The following is an 18467-nucleotide window of genomic DNA, read 5'->3' on the forward strand; positions in this document are numbered from 1 at the left end:
AGACCTTGACAAGACCTTATGTGAGATTGTGGCCTATTACTAAGTGTAGGTACTTATATGCCCTTACTAATAATCCACTTTCCAGCAGGCATCCAAGACACTAACAGTACAGTCCGGAGGGAGCCTGAAGCTCCCCTCAGCAGACACCACGCAACCCCACTTTCCCTCAGTCCACAAGCAGCACCAAATTCTTCAGGAGACCAGCAGTAGCACGATCTTACCATGCATCACAGAGCATCCTGCAAAGCCTGGGCATTATTTCCACTGTACGTTTTAACTGCACGTGCTGCACCAGTAGAGACCAGCACAGAACACCAACACGTACTTACAGTCAGCCACAGTGCAGCAGCACATTTCACGTTAGCCCCAGCACAGACCACATCTTCCATCCCATAAAACATGGCACTGCTCCACCGTGTCTCTCATTACACTAGATACCAGCACTGCCTCACCTCTTCTGCCAACAAACCAGACAGCAGCACTGTCTCGACATGTCTCCCAGCACATCACACAGCAGCACTGCCTCCCCATGTTACCAGGTACCCTAGACACAGCAGATCTCACAGAGCAATATATGTCAGAAACAAGTAGCGCCTTTTTCACGTCACAGCGCATCAGGCTGCAGCATTGCCTCACCATGTCTCCCAGTGCACCAGACAGCAGCACTACCTCGCTAATGCACCAGACAGCAGCACTGTCTCACCACGTGTCTCAGACCACCAGGCAGCAGCACTGTCCAACCATGTGTCCAGACCAGCAGAGAGCAGCACTGTGTCTCCTTTAGGTTGCCGACTTGCCCTATCTGGGCATGAATTGCATTGCTAAAGTAAATTAAATAGCACGAAAGACCCACTTTGGGTGTGTTTGGCCATTCACCAGTGGCTTTGCCAATGCTTGTTGAATGTTTGAGGCTCCAGAATATGAGATTTTGTACTACGCAACTTTCAATGACCACCAAAGACAGTCCATCTGTCCAACAACATGGCGCACTGTGCTAGCGCATTTCGTTGTAGGAGTTAGTAGTCCAGTTCTTCTTTGGACTTCTATTGAGTGTCGCATGTGTTAGTCCTTCTGCTATGACAATGGTAGCTTGGGGGGAAAAGCTCTTAGCACGTCTTCTATTTCCATGGCCCGTAGGGTCACTGAGCTCTGACGCACTACGTTTCCTCTTGTGCTAGACTCCAGCCTGTACGCGCGCGATCCCGAGTCTGCAGTTAGCGGCCATCTTTCCTGGAGCCGGTCGGTAGCCGCTAAGGCGGAGCCAGGGGACAGGCAGCAGATAGCGCAGGAGGCACGCTCCTTACCAGCCGCGCCATCGCCACCCTGGCTAGCCGTGAGTGCCACTGCTTGAGTGTCAGGCCGCTCCTTGGCGGGCTGCCCAGCGGTCTGGATCCAGTACACTCTGGCTATGCGTATCCACCGTCCCCACACAGCACCTGCCAGGAGCCGCTAGTGGACTCCCCGGCGGCTGCCGCCCTTCCAGGATCTCGTGCGGCCCTGTCCGACCTGGTGAGTGTTCAGTTGGTTTTTGGTGCATGGCGTCATACGTGCATGTGTGATGCAGGACCGGCTTCTGATGTCACTTCCGTGTCTAACGTCACTGGCGCAGAGGCATGCTGCGGTATAGGTTGATTATCCATCACTCTTGCCTTTTCTTGGGTGGGGTTTCTCTTGTATTGGTTGTTTTATTCCTGAATCTGACCAGACGTCTCCTGATTGTCAATGCACTGTGACATTCCGTGGCTGTCGTAGGATGCCGCTTACGTGACTGTAATGCAACAAGAAATCACAGGTAAGTGTATATACCTGGTGGGGTTGACTAAGTCTCCTCTTGGCCCTAGGAAGTGGTGCCACTGTCGCGATTTTTCTGACTGCATCATAAGATGCTGGGGGCGCTTTTCCTGCCCTCTCCTCTAAACTTGTTCATGCGGATACTAGGAAACCAGCAAGGGCATATTTGGCAAACAACACTACCCCGGTAACGAAAGATATGTCTGTTCGCCATAGGCTCCCGCGTCTGCTGGCGAGTGTTAGAAGACTTCCTATAGCTGTCCGTATAACGTGCAGAAAAAATTGGTTGTTCGATCAGGTATTCGATTAAACAATATATTTATATTAAATTCTAGGACAGTGTAGGCTGTTAAGCAGCAACAAACACTGATGTAGACAGTGATAGTTATGTTTGGCTGTGTGTTGGTCTTCTCGCCTGCCGAATGGACAATCACTCCCATCAAAGTACCCATACTTACTACCTTTTGCCAGATGGTCTATTTATCACGGAAAGATTGTTGCGTTCGTATCCACTTATAGCACCACTTCCTTATTTGCTGAATGTACGCTTTTGACACCCAAAGGTAACCTTTTCTACGCTCCGTAAAGAATCTGTCACCTAAGTGTATTCAGATAATATTTCTTGAAATTTATCAGTAACACAAACATACTGATAATTATTCAATCCATCCTTTTTCAAATCTTATTTCTGTGCACATTTAGCGACGTGCAACACAGTCCTTAATTGTTCCAGAAATGTTGATATTTTTTAAAGTATATGAAAAAAAGACAGCACAGCCACAAATTAATTAGAAATAGTAATACAACAGAAATAGAACACTCCAGGTGAACCTCTAACTGTAATGTAATCCTTTCTTTATTGCCGTTGCAGTCCTAATTTTAAAGTTAACTACCTGTCAAACCTGGGTGCAATATCTTTTTCTTCTAACATCCGTTATAACAGGTCATATTAGGCAATACGTTTGTTTGCTCTTCTAAGCAGCTGTTTCTTGGTCACAAAAGAAGCCCTTTGGAGCTCAGTGCGTTTACTTTACAAGAATATATTTATTTGTGCTCATATGAAGCTAAATGAAAACCTGATATGTATGTAAAGGAAACACCCAAAGCAAACTTTAATATTTTGCTTGTTTATTTATAAGCCCCATGCGTCTACAGACTGTATATCTTAGAAGTGCATTTTTAAGAGTATGGTTGGAGAAACAAACTCTGTGCTATGTCGCTTGCCGCTCATTGTTCACTAAATGTACGCTGTGTACCAGAACCCAGACACGTTTATCAGCTGTACTTAACTCTTTGTAGGAATTTGTTCTCTATTCCAGGGACTTTCTACCAACGCACCTTTTCTGCGATGAATACTATGAAAAATTGTAATGGCTTTTTTATTTTTATTTAATAGAACATTTCCATTACCTTACATTGATCATTGGATCCATGACATGCAGTATCATTGGAAGAAATAGGTGAAAAGGGTGGAGGCGAAGACTTTTCAGTTTGTTAACTCGTCGAAGGTGTCTGACTGTATTTCACTCAGGCAATATTTTCCTGTTTTGACAGAGGTAGAGCCAGAAAAGCTATTGGTGTTGACTGGCAAGTAAAGGGGGGTTAACAATGGCACGAAGAAACATGGTTCCGAGACCAAGGAAAGAAGACTGATTGTCTAATGGGAGCTAATTTGTTAATCGGCCACCTCCATGCCGAAGTGGTGACTTCTTTTAAGTACCACAGGGAGGGACATGTCAGAATGGCTCTTGTAGATGGCACTCACGTTTCCAGTATGTTATCCTTGGGGGCAGTACCAGTGAAGGCCGGATAGCACTCAGTTTAATAGCAATGTACATTTGGGAGAGAGATGTTCTGAAGCTTATTTACCCAAATACCACAGGGTTTATTCTGGAGGCGGCATTAGTGGACGGAAGAAGGTGCCAGCCCTTAGGGATACTGGTGCTTACAGAACTATGATTTAGAAGAAGTATCTCTAACCTAACAAGGTTCTGCGTTGTTCCACTGATCATAGGCCAGTGTGGACAACATGGTATACCTTGCTTGCCTGGGTTGAAACAATTCAGTGCCAAGATAGCTACAAGAAATAATTGGGTGCATGATAACCTTTGTGTACTGACTTGATAGCACCTGGGTTAATCCCAGGGCTAGTGGCCTGCATTTCCTGGATTGGGTCTGATGTGCTTTCTAGGGACGAGACTGCACATTAATGCCAGATTGAGGATGCAAGCATACTCCAGCTGTGCAAGTATCGCCTGAGGGTATTATAGGGCAGATAAGGGCAATCTCAGAAGGCACCAGCAATGATGCATGTGACATCTGTTCTAGGCAGTGAGGAGGATGACATACACTAAGGAAAACTGTGTGTTGACTCTGTATTGCTACCAGACCTGCAGAATTTGCCAGAGGCACGTCCTGGTAAAGGTTTTGCTTGGTGCAAGTTAACTATCCCGCTCTTGTGGGACTTGGGAAGAAAGCCTAGGGTCAGGTCAGCAAAGCTTTGATTAGCAAAAATGTGGTCTTGGAGCATAGACTACTGTAAACTAAGCTTCTGAGTCCTGTCCTTGGTACCAGCAAGAGAGGCTGGTGGTTTCTGTAGTGCACAGGAATTTCGTTCTGTCAGTGGCACATGAGTACATTTTGCTGTTGACCTGACTTCTCAACAGCAAGGAGAACATAATTAGTTTTTTGGCATATTTTGCCCACTTATGTTTTTCACCCCTTTTTTGATGCCTCTCTGTGTTCACAAACATAGACATGGAGGATCATTTGCTTGTGTTAAAAATAAAAAATAAAAACAAAATAAAGCAAAATATATATGTCAGACCGGGTCCAGCCATGTGTTACGTCAGAGATGGCTAAGAGGGGTATGGGAGTTATGGAGTACTCCTGTAGTCATAGGGCTTGTACAGTAGTGCTCATCTCAAAGGAAGGAGTGATAGCACCTGGTAGCATGTTTTTATAGGTAGAAGAATTCTGCTTGGCCTATCTTGGCCTTATTGGTCAGTGATTTATGCAAGGGTATCATGAATCAACCGGAGCAGTAGTTGATGAGGGCGTAGGAGAGCAAGCTGACCACCAAAGCTTGCTTCTTGTGGAACAGAACTTGTCTGGCATCGAGAAGAAATTCTTATGATTGTGAGGGCCCTTTATAGATTATGTCTTTACTTGTTTAGCACCGACACTGTTGTTCCAGATAGATCACAAACTGCTCATGCCTTCGATGGCAATAAAATATGTGAATACCAAGTCGCTCCATTGGTTAGTCACTTTGAAGGACTTAGATTTGACTGTGGAGCACAAAGCCAGTTTGCAGCACAGGAGTGCAGATGGCTTTCCTGCTGGGTTTGTCAGTCTGACAACCGGGCTTCTCCAATGGTGGAGTAAGATTTCAGATAGTCCCATATGACAGGGTATTTGATGTGGAAGGACTGTCTTTTGCTTGATTTTGGTGAGCATACGTCCCTGTCCTGAGTTATGCTGATTTTTCTGGCATCAAGTGCTTGACTATCATGCGTGCACGCTGAAGACCACTGAGGGTAATTGGCATATGAGGCCAAGAGTGGGACTTGGTTGCCTGAAGGAGCACACAGCACATCTTCCTTATTAAGTGGGACGTTCCACCTAATTCTTTTGCATCAGAATCCCTTTTTGCATCTATTGTCTCTGTATAACACATATATGGGCTAGGTGGTATGATAGCATGCACCAGTGGTGTGTTTGTATAGTGTACAACTGTTGGCATTCCGGAAGCTTTTCTGTGACAACAGACTCGGATGTGGAGGCAGGTTTCACTTTGGATGTCCAGAAGCAACCGTTTTCTATTTTCTCCCTTTAGTTCCTTCTTTTAACACACTCATTAAATTAGATGGATGGTGTGGATATTTTGGAGACAGTGGTCTCCTCTCAAGTGGAAGGTCCTTTGCCAGGGCCTGTTACTTAGTTTCCCAATGTGCTAGAACAAAAAGGCAAATGGGTGTCAGACGTGAATGCTTCTCTCCCATTTCTACTTTTGTTATGTGAGTGTCTCCCAGTGAGGACTCCATCATTTCCCCCTGCTGTCTGCCATCACTTAGAGACTGTGTGTGTGCTGTGAAAGAAGAGGGATGCACACAGCTAAGTAATAGAGGACTCAAACTGCCAGTAAGCGTTCCGGGTGGACTCAGTGACTGTTGTGACATCCTGCAGGACATTGGGGAAACACCCGTGATCCAGGGCTGGTATTGTTTACAACCGACCTCCCTGAGGGGAGGGAACATCACCTGAAGAAGACTCTCACTATCTACTGGAAGAAACTGTGGGTCTGCCTTGGTAAAGGAGTCTTCCTAACCTACTGAGAAGATTGATCGTAGTGGTGTCCCTGCAGGAGGAGTCTGACCAGAAAAAGCCAAGCTGCACTAACTTTATGGATGAGCTTCTGGAGTAGACTGACTCACTGAAGAAGTAACCAGCTTATATCAAGAGCATGAGCTCCCTGTTGCTACGGCATGTGTTCCCAGTAACAGTCCTCATGCCATGCACTTCGTTTTAAACAAAACTCATAAATAGATGAATATTCTGTTGAACAATTTGACTATCCGGATGCTAATGTGGGAATTAGTTTTGTTCTTGTTTTTAGACGTTTGTCAGCCTTTGTACTTGAGCTTCTTTAAGGATTTATCTCCACAGGACTCCTAAAAAGTCGTCCTAAGCAAAAAATATGAATTGCTTTGATTCACATCAATTTGTTAATCAGACTGCATAATTATTCTACTTAATGCCTGTTTTTGGGGTATCTACTTTCTAAACTGTGTAGCGCAACATGTGGCAGTCAACAGCAGGTAGCTAAGGACTGCAGGTCTTGGCGAGCATGACTACCCAAGAGGTGCTCAAGATTTCTATGATGTCTGTTTGCTATTGTTGTGCTGCTGATCCAAAGTACTCAATCTCTAGTATGCAGCCTGCCCACGGTCCCTATGCTTAACTCTATTGAGCAAAGTTCAGTGACTTGTTTTTTCTTTGTCATTCTACCGTGTACTATAGACTCAGGTTCAGTCCAGCTTCCGTTCCTCTTCAACCCACACGCCCCCCCCCACCCCCCCAAGCACCCTCCAATCACTTCAACTCATCTCAGCCCCAGACCCATCAGATCTAGACCTGATGGGTCACATGATTGTGATAAATAGACCCAGAGCTAGCATTGGTCCTTGGGTTGCTTTCAGCAGTGCAATTATAAAGTTTTATTTCAGGTGGTCACCCAGCTGAACTTCCTGGCTGATTAGTTGATAGCTTCATGTTACAGCTACAGTGTTGCACACCCCTCCACTGACTTGAGACCTGCAGGCTGTCGTCAGAAGGGGTCTCCATCTGTTCATCAACTTTCTGCCGTTTCGAAGAGTGGGAGAGGATTATATAAATGCAGCTTTTTAAAATGTATTCATTTTTAGCTTTAGTGTAACCTAATGCTTTCCCATTGTTGTGTCTTCCCATTAGACCTGTTTTGGTTCGTTTCCCAGATCTAAATTCCGTTTCTCATGGCTAAACTAGTGACTTGTGCACCTTCTGAGTCATTTCATAGAGTACAGCCTCATCTGGAAGGAGTGTAGAAATGTAGGCAATAGTTAGTGCTTGATTTTTTTTAATTTTTTTAAGCTGTGCACCTATAGACATTTTTGTTATCAAATTATGCATGTCTTGAAGGAATTTCAGCGCACAAGAGCTCCCTCTTTGCTTTAAGGTTCCTCCTTTTTTAAAATTATTATGGAAGCTATGGGAACTCTCTGAGCGGCATTGTACCGATGCCTGGACTTTTTCTTGCACTTTTTAACACATCCTTCGATGCACGTAGGACTGCCGGAGTTCAAGTGACTACTGTCCTACTTCAAAAGATGACTTCCTACTATTATCCTCCTGCCATCTTCACCAGACACTGATCTTTTATCCACAACTTGAGATGCAGAGTTTTCCCCTAGCACAACCTTGTTTCCCTGTTCACAGGTTTCTTAAAAAATGACATACAAGTGTAACGCAACACTTCTCAAAAATAAAATTACTGAAATATCTGAGGCATATTCATCTGCCTAGTCTACCTTCCCTTTGCTTTCCACAAAGTAAGTCATCAATCATTGTAGTTTCATCAAGTAACTTGCTAAGATTATGTTGGTAACCTGATTAATTTTTGTTCTTTTTAAGTAAATGGCAAGTCAACAGGAAATATTTGCATGTGTGAAATTGGATTGGCTTTCTTGTATGCAAACGTGCCTTGAGCACCCATTTTCACACGTTTAAATGCTTTATCGAAAATTTAATATTCCTGTCTGTGTATAGTATGGTCATTGTATTTCAGACGTGAGTGGCAATGGGTTGTCTGTAGTTAAGTGGAGGTGGGTGTTTCGGTAACTCCTCCCACCAACCAAGCCCAACAGCAGGGGTGATTGCCCATTGCCTAACTGCAGAGGTATCTAGTAACCCTCGCTTTGCCAAAGGGTTGAAAGTGGTTGGAATTTGTCCTCCCCTTCTCTTACACAAGGGAATGGACTTCTGCCTTGCATGGTGGGTGGGGATGACAACTGACAGTTGCCCTGGTTTCATGTTTAAAATTTTTAACATATATTGAGATAGCTCTTCTGGACACTGGGAAAAAACAAACACATTTTGTGTCAAGGAGGACTGAGACACTTGTTAGAAACCTAGCTTCCAGAAATCTTTCAAGATTTTGGGGCTAGGCCAAAGCAATAGGTGGTGGGTTACCATATGCCTGACCCCCTTAAGCCTTGGGAAACGCATAGATGTATACAATTCTCCACCTCACCATTTTGAGCAAGGCACTGTGTTAAAAACCAACCCACCCTGCCCCTTGAACAAGGGGGCGGTGGCACAAAATTTCACCCCTTCAAAGGTGGGACTATAAAATCACCCCCTCTTACGTGGGTGATGAAGGGGGCATAAAATACCACTGACCTTAGGCAAATTGGGGATGTACACAATTAACCCTACCAAGCCTTGGACAAGGTGGAGTTAGGACAATCTCCAAGAAATCTCTGGCTATTCTGCAAGACCAGAGAGTGTTTTGTTCTCACACTTTTGCCCAGAATGGCCACCATATATTTGTAGTAACTCTACACTCCCTCTTCCTCCACTGCCCTCTTCCTATCTTTGACATGGCATTTCTTGATTGCACCAGCAGATAGCTTTCTGTTGTTGAAGATCGTTGGTGTACAGTACCAATAGTTAGTGAATTTTGGCTCAGCTCTTTGCTAATCATTTGCTGATGGACTTGTCCATCAGATTTGCTCTCTTCTTTCCTCTGCTTTCCTTGCTCTTCTTGCATTTGTCCCTCCCCTGACACAAAGCTTCTTTACCATCCTTTTAATTGGATGACCTGTATTCTTCCGGTCCTCAGGCAACTACTTTTTTTCCTTCTCTTTTTTGAATATGCAATGGAAGTGCATGTGTTCTGTTGCGCTCTCCAGTGTGCTGCTTCCTCCTCAGTCCTGTTATCCCTGCGCTCTGTTGCTCCCCGTCTCTACCAGCTTGCCTGTAAAAGCACAGCAAGACGTAATTGTTTTTTTGTGTGTTTTTTTTTTTTTGTCTTCTACCTTCCGCTTGTTGCATCCCCAGGCACCAAAAAAACAAAACATTTATGGCGCTGAGGGGAAGGGCAGTCGGATGATGCACTTAGCACATGCTTGAGGCACAACAGTGACTGCAAAGATGTCCCTTCTCCTAACCCAAGGCCGATAAATCTGTTCCTTGGGTTTCAGCAGAGTAGCAACAGGCTGGAGCATTTGTGCCACTTCTTGGTGGTGTGCAAAGTAAATGGTAAGAATTTCCTTTAAATACTGACACTTCTCAGGCAATTCAGACATGTTCTTTTAAGTACCTGCAACGAGTCTTCTATGACACTTTATTCTGGAGCTCTTGCAATAAATAGGATTTTTACATTCTGCATGAAATTAAATATTTTTTGTGCAGGGCCTTTGATTTATGTGTAATACAGCTATGATTCTCCTGATGCCGCATGCCAATCAAACCTTCATGTGATGGGTGGGCTGGAATCCTTTAACTGTACAATGAGAAAGTGCAGCTAACTAAAAGTCCTTTTTACCTCAGATTTTCCCCAGCTTTCTCAAACATTTTACTGCTCAGTACATAAACAGCAAATAGGCAAAGACAACTTTGTTAATGTTGTTAAAACAGCTGATCGGAAAAAAAAGCACAAAGCTTAATTGGGAACCAAGTGCCAGTTGGAATTGCATGTTTGTAAAATTTGGTGTATTTTGTTCAGCTTTTTTTGTTCAGAAAATGTCTTGGTGGATTTCTGTATTAATTCCTAAACCCACCTTGTTTCTGATCACTGATTTATAGCTCTTAACCCCCAACTCCCTGTGATTCAGCACCACTTTAGGCAGGTTAAAAGTCTGAATTCTATTTTGGTGTTTGGATCGGATTGGTTAGGTAGGGGGACAAGTTATTAAATGTGCAAATGTAGATTTTTCTAGTGGAGTGTTGGTCATTGTTTACACAGGTATACCACTCTGTAGTAATGTTTGTGTTTCTTCAATATTTCTGAAGCTTTTCAGTAGGTTAACATGCTGTATTGTACACAGCAGCAGTACAAAAGGTATTTTAAGATTTGCATTACCAATTTATCATTTTTGTCATAGATGTTTGGGATGTATTGTAAAGTTGGCCACGCTAGTAGTTTATTTTTGTTTAGTGGTATAGTATTTATAATCGTTTTTGCAACTTAATTTTACTCCCACTTCTGTGAAAGTGAACTGCAATATTAATGATGTCACTAAGGGTTATAGTGTACTTTGGCATGCTTATTGAATCTAACTCCTGGTAACTGTATTTTTCAGAAACGTCTTCACAGTGCAGCCATTCGAAATTTATCTTCATATTGGGAAAATATGCCTGTGAAAAAAAAGAGAAAATCCTCTGGTTCTGAAGATCTTGGCTTAAAAAAATGCAGACTCACAAGGTAAGTGATGTGTTCCCTCAAATACATTGTAAATGTTTACTTTATGATAAGCTGTCCATGTAGCAGTGGTGCATTCTTCTTTTGATATTTATTTTGATTGAGCAGTAATAACCTTCAAATTACAATATGCTTTTAGAAAAACTCATAAAATAGGTTTAGAGTGACACATTGCACAATTTTATTAAAATGAAAAGCCCTGAACAGACAATGTAGGTGCACAACTATTATTCTCACTCTAAAATATTTATATATTTATCCTTACCCACATCAATTACATCAGGATAATAAACGTGCAAATAGGCCGTAACAATAAGACTCTATAGTCTTGATTGGCGTACAGAATGCAAAAAATGTGCTGGTGCTTAGTGCTTATTATAGTATACATTAATCCACACATAGTAGATCAAATAAGTGCAAAAGGAACCTTTAGGTAGCTGGCTAATATCCTCTGAAACAATAGAAGAAGTTCGTCTTAAATTAGATAGCAGCATAACACTCTTAAACAGGAATGACTGCAATAATCGGAAACCATATCCTGTCCGTTAATCCGTCATCCTCCTCCTAGAAATATTTTCTTATAACGTTCTTAACAGCTAAAATCATAAATTTATTATGATACACCATTTAAATCAGGATGTGCAAATAGTCAAGTACAATAAAAACATTCAGTCTTGTTTGAAATATAACACTAAAGTGCTAGTGCTTTGTGCTTTTTTATAGTCTACTATATCCTATTAATCCCCTAGAGAAAACAAACAATTATCTTCCCAAATCTTATTCAAGGGGTTCTAATTGCTGCCAGATAGCTGTAATCCTCTTAACACTTCCAACTCTCTTCACAAATGCTTCTTCAAACTGGATTGTCCTTAGCATTTTTAGACACCAGCCTTGGAGGGTTGAAACCTGGTTTGTCCTCTAATTTTGCAGTATTAAAGAACGAGCTATTGTTAATGCAATCAAGATAAAATACTGCCCATGTTTATCTATAATTTAACCTGAAATAGTTGCAATCCTGCAACTTGAAATAGCTATAGCCACCTGCAATCGGACGAGAACTAAAAAGGACATCAACCCTACTACGTAACTCCTGAATTAACTTATAGTGAGTTCTTAGACAGTTTTGATGAAAACTGGTAGATTTATTACAGATTCTTTCTCCATCTTTCATAACAAAAATACTTGTAACACCTCTTTGTGTTCAATTAATTGTGCCATGATATCGAGCAATGCCACATGCTATGTCTGAAAATTGGGGAGTGCTAGACCCCTTTAGGTCTTATCAAGTTGCAGTATTGGATACTTCACTCTAGAGGCTTTCTTATTCCGTCCAACACTCCTCACGAGAGTCTAGTTCCTGAAAATAAGAGTTAACAATTTTTATCGGTAAATAGGTAAAAGAAATAATGGTAAAATAGACATCTTAATAAGTGAGACCCTCCCTGTCGACATCAACATAAGAACCGACCATCTTTCCAGTAGTGCTTGAACTTTTCTTAACATGGTTGTGTAATTTAGTTGAAATAACTGATGATAGCTTTTGCCCACATAAATACCCAAATAGCGAATTGGTCTTAGTGAACTGGCCTGTTGTCTAACAAATCAGGGAGAACGCTCACTGATGTGTTAAAGAGATTCAGCTCTGTTTTGATTAATCCTGTATCCACCTATATTAGTAAATTCTTTAATCAAATCAAATACCCCTTGTGTACTTGTCTCATCCGGCTTCAAATATAAAGTATTGTCTGTGAATAGCTTTATTTTAGGCATACCTTTGAGATGTGAGTGGATTCCCTCCATGCTTCAGATCTTTACTGCCAATGACTTCATAAAAGTGAACAAAATGGGGGATAAAGGGCCACCCCAGTTGGATGCCTCTTAATTATCAACAAGCCGGCAACTCTGGAATATGTGATTATATTGTCCTTTGCCCATGATATAAATTTCCGTGCAGCCTTATAAATTGAGCAGGGAATCTAACTTGACCCAAGCTATAAAACAAGGCAAACCAATTAAGTTGATCAAATGCATTTTCAGTGCCCATTATTCTTATTGCGGCACGGTTTGGTTGTGTGGGCATAAAAAAATCAGCCTGGATTAAAAATTAAATAAAAATAGTGTTTGATGCCATAAGCCTATTGGCTACAAATCCGCTCTGATCTCTGCGGATCAACGATTAAACAGCACGGTGATTGAGGCGGCCCAGACTTTTGTCAGCAATTTATAGTCTGCATTAAGCAGGCTTATTAGACGATATGAGTGGACATTGGTCGGACTTTTGTCCTCCTTCAGAAAGCTAATTATGGTGGATTCTTTGAAGGTGAAAGGGATCTCCTCACCTTTCATTATAACATTAAACATGTCTACTAGGCATGGGACCAATTCCTTTGCAAAAGCCCTATATAATTCTGATGGAAAACCGTAATTCGCACATGCTTTTGCATTAGGGATTTTTTGGAGCGCTTCTGCAACCTCATAAACTGTTATTTTTGCTAAGATTGCATCTGCGTAAGTTCTTGACAATTGGAGCAGATGGATAGCAATATAGTACTGTTCTGTAGCGTAAAGTGAAACAGGATGGATATTCTCATGTTTTACTGTAGTGCTGCAGAAAAACCTGGGCAATATCATCATCTTGGGTGACTAAAAAAAAGAGTATTGGGGTTCTCAGTTTGCCTAATTACTTGCTTATCGTGTTTAATTAGGGTAGACCAAGCCAAACATTTTCCAGTCTGTTGGTCTTCTTCATACATTTATTGCTGGGGGTACCTTGAATTATTTATTTCCTCAGGTATGAAGAACAGATCTCCTGTCCTGATACAAGCATCTGTAGCGTTATTCACTGCCAGCTGTAATTCCTTTATTTGTAAAGCCCGCTGTTTATTTAGACTAGCTGTATATGCTATAATGTGCCCACACACCGTGGCCCAAAGGCCTCCCATACTGCAAAGCCTGAGACCTATCAAACTGCCACCTGGACCTTTCTCTAGTAAGAGTGTCAAGCTCTACCACAATAGAGATTGCTGAATGACCCGAAAACGTATTTGCCCAGATATCAGAACCCCTCTCCCCCTTTTTAATTGCCTGGGCTATATTTAAAATTAAAAAAAGTCCAATAGCGATGCTGTTTTAAAAATTGTAATAAATATATTGACCAAACCCTGGATGATCTTCCCGCCGTGGATCTATTAGTTGAAAGTCATGCTTTATGATGTTAACAATTTATTTTGGTTTTAGATTCAAGTTGTGTTTTTGCTTGCTGAGATGTATGTAGGGTGAGGTCCTGAATATAGTTAAAACCCAGTGCCCGCGATGATGAACACTTCTGCCCCCATTGCAATATTATGCACCTGTTAGTGAATCGATCTCATTGCTAACAAGGCCATAATAATCCGTTTTTTATGGAACCTACGGGCAAGAACTTTCAACCAGAGCCATCTGCCTCGAGGCACCCTGATAATTTCCTTTATTTCCCATCAATACTGTTGCTCAAGTATATCACAGTCCCCCTCGCCGCAAGTCCAGAAGAAACCAAGAACGCATTGGAGTACCTTTTTAGAATATGAACCTTCGGATTATTACTTTTTAAATGAGTCTTGAAGGTAAATTACTTCTGGACTGAGTGATATCGGACATCTTAGCACACTTCCGTATTTACATTGATTTAGGATTCCGGTCACATTGCAAGATACTGCCTTAAATAGCACAGTTATATTTGCACAAATACTCATCACTCCTCTCAAATTAATTACACTGAGACCTATTTTTAACCTGCTCGTTTTTGCCAATAGTTGTTTTATTTTATTTTCAGAAAGTAATGCCAAACAGCCAGCCTCCTACCTAATGACACCAATTGCATAAAATTGATAAAAGGTTTGGAGAGTTATTAGTTCTTGCTCTTATTGAAAATTTGCAAACAGGACGAAGAAGTATTTACCAGACAACCAAAAAAGTTTACAACAAGTTTGCCAGTGATTCAGGGGAGTAACTATCTTTTAATTTTCCTTTAAAGACCTGGATGATCATGGTCATACTTTCAGTTCAACCTCCAGTCCCCTGATGATGCATCTGGCAAAGCAGAGAACGTTTCTTCTGAGCCTGATGTAGGAGCACGTCCAACTGCCAAAAGTAGAGACTTGACATTGATCTTGTTGCTTCAGAGTTCCTGCTAATTTTTGTTTGCCTATGAGTGATCATCAACCTTCTTTACAATTGCACTCTTCGCAGAGACTTTATGGTCATGTGGCTTTGCATAAAACCTGTGCTTGGCATCTGAGAAAAAATTCAGAAACTACTTTTATCTATTTTTCATTTATTTGCTTCTAAAGTTCAAGAAAGCGGAAAGTTGCCTTCCTGAAAGGGGAGATACCCTACAAAGCAGGTTGCTCTGTTAGTCATTACTGAAGAGGTATGTGAATCACCTGGAAGAGTAACACCGGACTGGAAAAGAAAAATGGTAATTGAATATTGGGAAAACTCGCCATATGCTCATGCTTAAGTAGCAACTTCACAGTATCTAACAAACTACAGCCAATACTTTGTGGTAGAGCACATTTTAACTCCCAATTTTACAGCTAAAGAAATATCCATCCGTGTTATACCTCAGTTTGCAAACAATAGTCAGCTAGACCTGGTATATTCCGAACTAAAAGCTGCATTCAAATGGTTGAAAAAAACATGCTAGTGTAGCACAACTAGGTGCTACACTATCATCATCACTGGAACTTGATGTTGTTCTGTAATGTTCTCAAGCTGTGGATTTTTCCATTCCAATTACTAAGATGTCTGAGACTTGATGAACAACCACTTAGTCAAAATTGTGTGATTCATTTTAAAGTCGTCACCAGCTGTATTGTCTAAATATGTGGTGACAGAGGCATAGTATCTTGGAATAAATATAATCCTTAGGTTAGTCTAACATTAACTAGATGACTCTGCTTTAAAGCCAACACCCATAATTATTTTTAGCAAGACTTTGAAAGCAACATCCATACTATGCATCTGACGCGGGTGCATCCAGACATACAGTCTGGGTCTCTGATTAGTACGCGTGAAGGAAAACGTACCCTTCAGTATCGTTTTAATGGATAACCCCAGAAGAAAACTTGGTAAAGGAATTTTTTTCCAGTATCTCTTGCCCTTGTCCACAGGACCAGATGTCTCCCTTCCACAGGGAACAATGTCTTCATGTTAGGGATGGTAACTCGATATGTCCATCTACAGTCAGGTGAATTATGTTCAGTGGGAGTTTTTTATGCCAAGAACATGTTGAGACCAGAAAGTAGTTAACAAGCGTTAATCAAAACAAACACTTGACAGTATACTCCCTAAGTGGCCGATTGGGTAGGAGAGCAACATTAGTGACCTTCTCACTAAAGGCACAAAGCATCCTGTCATTGGCGAGCTTGCTTGGGGTCACTCCGGGGCTGCAGTTCATCTCCAAGAGGTGTAGATTGAGCAAGCAGTCCCGTTTACATTTAGTTCTATAGGAAAGTTTCAGATGGGTTTTCTACAAGTACTTCGTCAGATTTTACACGGACCCTCCAGCCCAGTTAAATTCCGTACACCAGTTCTTAAGGGCAAGACGTGCCATTGTGCCAAGTTTGGTGGCACTGCAACTCTCCATGGCTATGGTATACCATTACCCAGATTCAGACCCCCAGCGTTGAACACCCAGTTGCAAAACCTAGAAGCAAGCACCATTCAAGAGACTTCAGGACACCAAGAACCACCACCCAGAGTAGCCCTGCTGACCTGTAATCTGCCTTCAAAGTAGCCTGCTCCTGGCTCCACGGACTCATGCACCCGGCCTCCCTGACCCTTGCATCGACCAACCAGCTGCCCTCTAGGGTTCCCTAACCCCTTGTGACCTCCATTGTCCAAGGGGACCCAGCGGACTTGCCTTTAAGTCCATCCGTGCTGTGTTTCTAAGTGGTCCCCGTCTCCTTTGGGCGCCAGCTCCAAGAACTTCAGCCCCTGCAGCTGCTTGAACCATGAACCACCTGACGTTCTCCGGCTGGCCCATCGCACACTCCAACGACCTGACCTAAAAACAGAAGGTGACATTTGTGAGAGCATTGTCTGATTTTATATGCATTTGTAAAGTTTCTTTTTTTTCCCCCCATTGATTCATATGATGCGCAGTTATGCGCAAATAAAGAACATTTTCTAAAGTTTGAAAAATCATAACAAAAAAGTACCTACTGCTTATTAATGATCTTGGTCTTAAAATTTTTATAAAAATCTGAAATATTTTTGTACGTTGGTGTCGAGTTATACTTCCGATGGTCTCTCCACAGTTATTGATAGTGTAAGTGCAACATATGCTTAGCACATCTCCTGGATTAGCCTAATTACTCGCCCATATTATGAACAAAGCATTAGGTAGTCTGCCTTTTACCTCTGGATACCAAGGTGGGGGTGCTCGGACTCTGTGCACGTCGTTTTCAAATACTATATAGAGAGCCGGCCTCCTACAGAGACAGGAAAGTCCTCTGCAACCATGCCTTCTTTTATGCCGACTTCCAAAAAGTAATTCAGGCCGTGTCCAGAGTGATACATTTGGCGGAAAACAGTGGCTAGAATATTTGCAAGCTTTTGTCCCATCAACGGTTGGGTGTTTGATTGCCCTTAGTATGCCTGGAAACTTACGATTGGCATAGCTTTCCAAGCCTAGTACTACCAATGTTTGTGAATTCTAAAAAGTAGTATATTTTCATCCTTTCAGGGGGAACATATGTGTGCCGATTTGCTTTTTTTGGTGGGGGGGGTGGCTAAACCACTATACATATTTAAGTTCCTGATATAAAAAATGAGCAAGTTAAAACCTTCTAGTGAAATCCGTTGACGAGAGAAACCGACATAGGTCCCAGGTCCTATTACCAAGCTAAGAATGGATTTATTTTGGGTGTGTCACACCGCTATCATCTTCCTGGAGCTATGCCCTGAACCTCCCTGTCCCTAAATTGAGTGCCTCTTTGTCAGTGTTGATTAACATATCAGTAAAGCCACAGAACAAATTACTGTTGCTGAGTGAGGCAGTCTGGCTCCTGAATACTTCTGCTATGAACATTGGAATGTTCCACCAGACTTGGAACATTGTGAAAAGGGCTGAACCACTTAAAACAAATAATGTCAACCATTTATGTGACAGAATATGCATCTGGTAGTTGGCGACATCCATCATGCCCATGATGTGCTTGGAAGCAATGTCTCTTTTGTAAAGAGTAGGGTTGTGTTCTTGGAGATGCCAGGTCTCATATTTTATGGATTTTTTTTAGGATTTGGAAGCTGACATTTTTGATCTGTTAAGTTGCCAGCTAAGTAATGATGTGACACCCTAATCGAGCCTGGACTTGCAGCACTAATCAGCAACAATGAGAATAAATTCTAAACTTGCATGCACCCTGTAGGAAGTTGGCTCTGTATGTGCTATTTCAAAGTAAGGAATTGCATGCACAGAGTCCAAGGGTTCCCCTTGGAGGTAAGATAGTGGCAAAAAGAGATAATACTTATGCTCTATTTTGTGGTAGTGTGGTCGAGCAGTAGGCTTATCAAAGGAGTAGTGTTAAGCATTTGTTGTACATACACACAGGCAATAAATGAGGAACACACACTCAGAGACAAATCCAGCCAATAGGTTTTGTTATAGAAAAATATTTTCTTAGTTTATTTTAAGAACCACAGGTTCAAATTCTACATGTAATATCTCATT

At 41.9% G+C, this 18467-nt stretch overlaps 1 protein-coding gene across 2 annotated transcripts in view; it reads left to right on the forward strand.

Moving 5' to 3' along the window:
- Positions 1-1204: 1204 nt before the first annotated feature.
- The window catches only part of DCUN1D5 (defective in cullin neddylation 1 domain containing 5), a 109357-nt gene continuing 92094 nt past the window's right edge, over positions 1205-18467 (forward strand). Inside the window, exons 1-2 of one of the 2 annotated variants that reach the window (XM_069202359.1) lie at positions 1205-1509; positions 10635-10756. In XM_069202359.1, the coding sequence (XP_069058460.1) occupies positions 10686-10756 (71 nt within the window). In that variant the 5' untranslated portion in view covers positions 1205-1509; positions 10635-10685. Of the gene's footprint in view, positions 1510-1661; positions 1793-10634; positions 10757-18467 lie in introns of those variants that run through there. The other variant, XM_069202360.1, reaches the window with a different exon arrangement.

This window comes from Pleurodeles waltl, chromosome 8 (assembly GCF_031143425.1).
Source record: "Pleurodeles waltl isolate 20211129_DDA chromosome 8, aPleWal1.hap1.20221129, whole genome shotgun sequence".
NCBI lineage: Eukaryota > Metazoa > Chordata > Amphibia > Caudata > Salamandridae > Pleurodeles > Pleurodeles waltl.